The following is an 8,521-nucleotide window of genomic DNA, read 5'->3' as shown; positions in this document are numbered from 1 at the left end:
CGTATTTAGCTTGTATTTTAATTTAATTTAATTTTTAATTTTAATTTTAATTTTAATTATTTTTACTGTGGGGTGATTTAAATGCTGTAATATTGTCAAACAAACAATGTCACATAAAGCTAAAATTTGCTCGTGTTTAGCTTGTATTTTCAGTTTATTTAATTAATTTTTTTTTAATTTTTTTTTTTTTTTTATTTAAATGTTGTAATTTTTGTCTTAAAATTTGCTCGTACTGTATTTTAATTTAATTTTTAATTTTAATTTTAATTATTTTTACTGGGGTGATTTAAATGTTGTAATATTGTCAAACAAACAATGTCACATAAAGCTAAAATTTGCTCGTATTTAGCTTGTATTTTCAGTTTATTATTTATTTATTTTTCTTACTGTGGGTTGATTTAAATGTTGTAATATTGTCAAACAAACAATGTCACATTATAAAAGCATTCAGTGTGCAAGTAACGTTATGGAAGTAAACCCATTGGACCAAGTGAAATCAGGTTTGATTATTCTCAGACTTTTCAGATTTATGATCATAATACCAGCATTTTAAGATTATATTTGAATCCTAATTAACTCGAAAATAATGCAGGAATAAATTCCAAGGTAATAGTCAGGATTCTGACTTAAATTTCTATTTTTTTCAATATAAAGAAAGAATATTAATGTTAGAGTTTAAACTCATGAATTTATGTCTGTGATTAATAGCTTTATCAAGAATGGTATTAGTGTCAACCTTCTTATATAGAGTCTATGGTCTCAACACAGTTTCTATTTGCAAGGGGTGAAATATCTATCCTTCTCTTGACATTGTCAGAGGTTCAGCACATCCACACACATGGGCTTGTGTATGCAGGCACGTTTGCATTAGTATGTGCTGTATGTAGGAGTATGAGTATTTGGTATGCATATTTGTGCCAGTCATTTACAAGTCTAAGTGCAAATACTGGCATAAACGTTTCAGTGTGTACTGTATGTTCTAATATTTTGAAATATGAATTGAAGTCATTGAGACACACGATTGACATAAAAAAATTCCCTCAACTTTGAAACAGCATGCAATTTTTTTCTAGAAATACAATATTCTCAATTGCATATGTGAAATTATTAGTTATACCATTTTCATGCTCCAAAATCAATTATTTTTAAAAGTCCTCCTGAAAGTATAAGAATATTCTATTCCTATTTTCTACCAAAAGAAAACACACCAGGCAACTACTTTTTTGAAAAGGCTAATCATGACTGCCCAACACTCATTTGCATCTTGTTACAAACTGGCTCAAAGGCTGCCACATAAATGGGAGACCATATCATTTAAAACTCATAAATAAACACATTTATTTAAAGGATAAAACTAACTTTTAAAAAAACAACCATGGATAGTCAGTAATCAGTAATGTCAGTATGTGTAAAAATGTATGGAACAAACAAAACTGAACATCAGCCATGTCAGCCAAAGAAAAAGGCTGTCAATGTTCAGGTGGAAATACTTTTAAGCTGGAACGACACCAGACTCAGGTGGGGCTCATCAGCTGACGATCAACACCCTGAAAGACGGAAGAGCCAGCAAACATGACACAGACCCCTAGTGGAAGGGAGGGGTTGACACAGTCTCTTCCGCTTTACACATTGCTTCTTTAAAGTTGTGTCAAATCTGTATTTGACCATTTTATGATGCCTTTTTGCTGGCAGATCAGTTTCAAAGGGGGGAATGAACTTTATTACAACTGTGATATGAATCTATTTGATAAATAGTGAATGAATAAAGACAACATGTAGACCAAGCTTTGTAATGTCATCCATCCCTCTTCCTCCGCTTATCCGGGGCCGGGGCAGCAAGCTAAGGAGGGTCCTCCAGACGTCCTTCTCCCAAGCTCCTCCTGGGGGACCCCGAGGCGTTCCCAGGCCAGACGAGATATGTAATCCCTCCAGCGTGTTCTGGGTCTATCCCGGGGCCTCTTGCCAGTTGTCATAGGAACAAAATGCAAATTACAGTCCCAATTATATGCAATTGCATTTGCAATGTGCAACAGAAGGTGAACTTTTTCCACTAAGCTCTGATAAAGATGGCTTACAATCAACTATACACTGCTAGCTCACATATTTTGCCATGTGTGCTGTCAACATAAAGCAAAAATAAATCAAATCCACATCGATCCATGGCTGCCAGACAAAATAATTCACTGAAGCAAGGGAAAGCATTTTTACTCAAAGATTTAAGAGCATTTTGAGTGAGACAAAAAATAAAAAAAGCCATTTAAAAATCATGATATTAATACAGGTCGGGGAAATGACCATTTTACAAATTTTACAATAAAATGAATAGCATAAGTAACAACTGCTACAAAAAAGAAAATCAGACTAATTGGTCAAACCTACAAACTTGCCATTGCTGTTGCAGCATCCCTAAATGCCCATCCCTCTCGGTATGTTTACAGATCAAATGTGTATATACACAGCGTAGACATTCAACTTGGTACAAAATGATAAAACAGCTAAAAACATGCTGGATGGGATGGTCATGAAAATGAAAATAGAAGTTTGAGTTTAAAAAATGTCCATGTATCCTTGTGTTCCAAACGGAGAGAGTACATTTTTATTTTTTCTTCGACAAACTTCGAGGGGAACTTTTAAGCAAGTCTCTGATCCTAAGGTATGTCCCTGTGGCTTCTGCAACCTCAGTGAACTCTGGTGTATCTTCGAATTGAACAATGCCAGCTGCAAACTTGCTCCTGTGAGGAACAGCTTTTATCCTCTCGTCATTAGAGAAATCTGGATCAGGGCTCTGAGGGTTGTCTTCCTTGCATTTGACTGGACCAGGACTCTGAGGAATGACATCCTGGGCTTTGACTGGATCAGGACTCTGAGGAATGACATCCTGGGCTTTGACTGGATCAGGACTCTGAGGGCTGACATCCTGGGCTTTGACTGGACCAGGACTCTGAGGGCTGACATCCTGGGCTTTGACTGGACCAGGACTCTGAGGGCTGACATCCTGGGCTTTGACTGGACCAGGACTCTGAGGGCTGACATCCTGGGCTTTGACTGGACCAGGACTCTGAGGGCTGACATCTTGGGCTTTGACTGGACCAGGACTCTGAGGGCTGACATCTTGGGCTTTGACTGGACCAGGACTCTGAGGGCTGTCATCTTGGGCTTTAATTGGACCAGGACTCTGAGGGCTGTCATCTTGGGCTTTAATTGGACCAGGACTCTGAGGGCTGCCTTCTTGGGCTTTGATTGGTTCTGGTCTCGTGGAGCGAATCTCTTGATTTTTACTTCCGTGGCAGGTTTCTGCAGGCCTTGTTGTGTCCATCGCTTCTTCAACTACCTCCGTTTGGGTGGAGACATAAGCAGGTGTGGGCACACTTGGTGAACTGGTTAAAGGTGTGCCCGCTGCAGGTGTCTCACAGTCGCTATTAGTGGCAGTGTCAGCATTTTCTAGAGCTGCCCAAATCAGCCTCTGCTGCTCTTCTAGTTCCTCCAACGTTAATTCATCCTCTGTTCCGTCCTCAGTGTCATCAACGACTAAGCATTTATGCCTCCGCAGAGCTGGGGAGCCGTTAGTGGGTGTGGGAGGAGGTGTACCTTTAGGGAGAGGTGGGGGAGTGGGTGTAGCAGGAGGAGTGCCCCTGGGTAAAGGAGGCGGTGAACTGAAGCAAGGGGAACCAGGGGGCAGTGGAGGCTGGAACTGGAAATTATCTTGGCCAGGATTATACGGTGTTCCTGGGTCTGAGGAGAGACACCCAAAAATAGAAAGTGAGTGTTATGATGCATTACTCTGCATTTGAGCTATGAATAAAAACCGAGGAGCTGCTTTTTAAAACGTGGCAACATTGTAAAAAGCAGTTGTTTTTTTTATCAAGCCATGCAGCGAAAGAGTGGAGATCAAAATTAAGAAAATTACAGATTAATGCTTCAGTCTTTGTGACCAAGAAACTTGTGAAGGACACAAAATGGTGAGCCTGCTGAAAACGTAACTGAGATGAACAGTTACCTGATTCAATATCCATATCCGAGCTCCTATCGGAGTTCCGATCAGGACTGGACCTTGTCTTCTTCCTTTGCTGTGGAGATGACTCAGATTCATGCCTTCTCTTGTTGGAGGTGGCACCAGACTGTGGCAAGGAAGGATGACACATGGAATGAAAATAATTAAGAGCTAAGACAAAATGCTTATTTATTACACATCCTCTCTTTGTCAGTGCCATTAAAATGATAAACAGTGTTAATGTAAAAATCCAGAGGCTGGAATGACAGAGAGGACTGTGCACTGGGATTAGTGTGAACCGCTGTCTAATGCCACGATATTATGAAGAATGGGCATCCATTGCATGTGAAAAGCATTGACTGTTGTATAGAGCCAAGTGCTATGCTGAGGCTGCATTCACACCAAATCAGACGTTGCAGCAAAATTTCCAGTTCTCCCATTAATTTGATTGTTGGTAGTGCGTTAAATCTGTGGCATTGGGGACCGCAGTGGGGTTGAAAATATTTTTTAAAGTAGCGGCCTGTGGCAAAAAATTTATACAGAATCATCTTTTGGAGAAACGCAATCTGACGTCACGCTGCAGTGGCCAATCACATATTCAGCGATCCAGAGCTGTGTAAACCAGACATAGAGGAACAAGAGACATTAAGGCAGTCCCACAATAACACACAACCCTGCATTTATCAACACATATCTGATTTAGTGTGAATGCAGCCCTGGGCCACCCATCACACAAACGAAATGGTATTTTCTCTCTTTTATCCTCAAAGTGAACTGAGACTACAACAGGTCTTTAAGAATATACATTTAATTGTAATTATTTGGAATGGTTCTTTCATCATTTTTGGTGTTTATAAATCAGTCCTATAGGTACATACATTCTCTGTTCTCTGATATATGTTGGTGATAAGGATACAAACACTGAAATGTCCATGGTTTATGAATGAATAACCACAAGCATTGACTATGGGGGAGCAAAGGGGTGTGATTTCATAGGATTTCTTTAAATTATTTGGTCATCTTGTGAAAATGTAATGCATTTGCCTATACTCTACTCATGTTCAAGTATCAAGTTCAAGTACCAAGATTAAGGGCTATAATAATCCTTCATCAATTGTTATGCAACAGTATAGTAACTCCATATCTTCAATTAAAAATGTGTCCTTCATTTTAAACTACAGTGCTATAATGGAGAATGAGAACAGACCTGACAAAAGTACCAAAGGTGTTTGCAAGTGTTGTCATGTTATATCCGGAAAGTTTGGTTAGAGCGGTGCAAGGCTGTCGGATAGAAGCTAAGAAACGGATGTGTGCTACATGTTTTGAGAGTTTAAAAATGCAATCACATGAGGGACATTAAGATAATTACCTTAGGGAAGTTCTTAGACAGGTAGGCTCCATAGTTTTGCTTCAAGTGGTTGGTCTGCATTGGAACTGAACCATACTGCATGAATTCCTGGAGGTCAGAAAAATAGAAAGAAAGAATATGAGATGTGCAACTGTTGTAGTGATGCCCTGCCACTAAAAATTCAGACTCACATAACAGTGTGCAGCCATTAGGATGCCGTTTCCTTATGATAGATAACAATCCACTGATATACCTTAAAGTGACTCCATGTACTGTATTTGCATAAATCAATCATCTCAAATTTGTAACACAAAATAAAATTGTAATTATACTATAGATTAGAATTTAGGTATTCAAGAATATTAACACAAATGCTGATGAAATACCATCATCACAGAATATCACATTGATTTCCATTTTGATTCCATCTGATTTTAGAAAAACTGAAGATATAAATGAAACAAATATAAATGTGAATATAATTCAGATACCTGGACTCACATATAACTAGTGATATATTCAAGAAAAGTTTATATTGTAAGTACTTACATCTTTCATTTGTTCTGATGCAGGTACATTGAAGCCTGGGAATTCGACCAGCTTGGAAACATCATAAGAGATGTTTTGTGAATTGGTATTATCTGTTAAATTACCATCATTTGGAGCTGGAAAACAGGAAAAAATGGATTTCAGCCCAACTTTGTACATGTCAATAAAATTATGTTTTGCAGTAGTTTACTCAAGAGAAAATCAGTGCGGCCATGCAAGTTTAAATTTAATTTAAAACGTACCTTTTCCATCATACATTGTTAAGCCAGAGTTTTCCATCTCTGCCTCTTTGAGCCAACCTGGTGGGTAGCCTAGCTGCCTCATGCGATAAATCAGAGGAGGGAGGGTGTTGTCATCAAGTCCCAGGGCTGTCAATAGCTCCTCACTGTTCAAAAGCATAACACAATGTAAAACATGAAATAATCAGGATTTATTTTTACTTAGTACAATATATATTGAATGTGATTAAATTATGTTTGTGTCTGTTGTTTACAAAGTAACAATCCTACCTCATGACTCCCGGCTTGTATTTAGCAAACCGCTCCTCCACTTCATCAGCGTGGTACCGCTGGTTACTCTGCATGGACTGGTTGCTGTTCTGATTAAACTCCTTTCTTCTCTCATTTATTGCAGCCATGTCTTTTGGCTAGGAAGGTAAACATGTATACATGTAGTAAATCAAAACCGTTTATATATTTAACTTAGGCTCATACCAAAATAATGCTCACTTGTTCTTACCTTGGGACAGTCCCTCAGCTGATGACCACTCACACCACAGTTGAAACACATTGATTTGGGTCTACAATAAACAGAACAGTGATGGTCTCATTATATCAATATATGCCACACAGCAATGAAAGAAAGCAAGTCATGAACCAAAGATTGAAACTTAATAAAGCTTAATTTATAACCTGACATACCTTTTGTCTTTCATTTCTATATCCTGTCCATCAGTGCCAATGACTTGGTTGAAAACTTGGTGATAGCTTTGGAACAACTCAGGAAATTGTATCATGTTGTGCAAAACAAAGCAACAAACTCTTTATCTTGTCTATTTTAACACGTCCCACTTATATACTGGATATTTTAAAATACATTGCCACATTTCAAAAAGGACATATTTACTTTAAAGAGAAGATTATTATCCCATGGCAAAAATAGTTCTCAAATGTGCAACACATGTTAAAAACAGATAAACTGACAGACGAGACTGTAGATTTTTGATGTGTCCATTTATCAATCTTAAAGATACGTTGGAATGTCCCAACCATCTGTTTGCTGGGGGTTTTCATTCACCAGAGGCTGTCCAAGTCTATCAACACTGAATGTAGTAAAATATAGGACACTTCCAACCACCTAAGGCAGAAAGATAAGAAAATAGTTAATGATATTAACATTGCATGTAGACTATTTGAAAACATTTATTTTCCATGTGGCAAGAAATTGTGCAATATGCAAGAAACTGAAAATAATAGTAAATCCTCACTTTAAATGCTTCAGTTGTTGTTTTGATGCAACTGGAAGAGGACTTCGGCAGATCTTCATCCATAGCGAATGCTGAGTTCTTCATACAGGATGGAACATTTTTTTAGCAAATTAAAAACTGTATTGATACTAGTCATGTTAAATAAATGATTGATAGTCACCTGAGGTTTAACTTGAAAGACAGAGTTTTTCTTTTCATTGCTTGGTTTCTGGTGCTTCAAAAGCACACTGTAAATGCAATCTTCAATTTCTTGACGACACAGCCTAAAAGGGAGACATTATTTGTAGTTTTTTGTTATCAACTTAGAAAACAGGTGCACACACAGCAACATAATTAATATGCTGTACTTTCATCGTGTAAGCCATAATGTAAAATCTAAAACAAGTGTTGGCAAAATGTTTGACAACTAAGACGATTAATAAATGTTCAACATTACAACATCTACTTGAAAGTCAACTTAGACAGGTGACAAATCGTGCTGTGCAAAGCACAAGTGAACAAATAAATCCAACTGACTCCTTACTTTGAAATCGTGTTGTTGGTATAAAGGATTTGAAGAGCTGGCCCATCGATGTCGTCATCTTCGATGCTGATGCCGCTGTAAAGTCAGAGGGAAATTGGCGCTGGTTAACGATCCTGAGTGATCAGTTTCGTTTCATTTGTTTGCGCATTACTTAGTGTCAGCAAACAATAACCTTACCTTGGTCGTGTCAGGATGTTCAGCTGTCTTCTCAACCCTTTATGTAATCTACGAGTTAAGGTAATAGACAGTTTACATACACAAGAGCCATTAGCATACATGTTTTGGAGGATTGCGGTGCTAGCCCACATTAGCTAGTGCTACAACAACAGTGCTAGCACACACTGAGCGCATCTGACACAAGGATATTCTCTTCAGTGAGTCTCTGGATGTGCTCGTCACACTCCTCCAGTCTGCTCCTGGTCTCCTCCTGCTCCTCCTCATCACTCGTGAAGCGAATATGCGTCGGGACGGGCAGTGGGGAGTCATCAAGCTGCTGAAAGAGCTCACTATCCCCGAAATCAACTTCAGCCATTTTTACCCAGCGATGCGGGACAGGACCGGAGTTCAGAGGTGAAAGCAGCTGTTCTTCGCATTCATTGGTTCTCCTTATATCACGTGATAGTA

The 8,521-nt window shown here is 38.5% G+C and overlaps 1 protein-coding gene across 1 annotated transcript; it reads right to left on the bottom strand.

Annotated features, from left to right (window-relative positions):
* Positions 1–1,393: 1,393 nt before the first annotated feature.
* zcchc8 (zinc finger, CCHC domain containing 8) lies at positions 1,394–8,464 on the bottom strand. Its single transcript, XM_054610832.1, has 14 exons — positions 8,264–8,464; positions 8,075–8,117; positions 7,898–7,972; positions 7,535–7,637; positions 7,375–7,452; positions 7,141–7,244; positions 6,809–6,874; positions 6,627–6,687; positions 6,398–6,534; positions 6,131–6,273; positions 5,889–6,004; positions 5,361–5,447; positions 3,998–4,118; positions 1,394–3,732 (listed from the first exon to the last, which is right to left on the bottom strand). The coding sequence occupies exons 1-14, from the start codon at positions 8,427–8,429 to the stop codon at positions 2,597–2,599; spliced, it is 2,436 nt and encodes an 811-aa protein (XP_054466807.1). The 5' UTR covers positions 8,430–8,464; the 3' UTR covers positions 1,394–2,596.
* Positions 8,465–8,521: the final 57 nt, after the last annotated feature.

This window comes from Anoplopoma fimbria, chromosome 13 (assembly GCF_027596085.1).
Source record: "Anoplopoma fimbria isolate UVic2021 breed Golden Eagle Sablefish chromosome 13, Afim_UVic_2022, whole genome shotgun sequence".
In the NCBI taxonomy this organism is placed as follows: domain Eukaryota; kingdom Metazoa; phylum Chordata; class Actinopteri; order Perciformes; family Anoplopomatidae; genus Anoplopoma; species Anoplopoma fimbria.
Note: the sequence above shows the minus strand (reverse complement) of the source record. Positions and strands in the feature narration are given on the sequence as shown.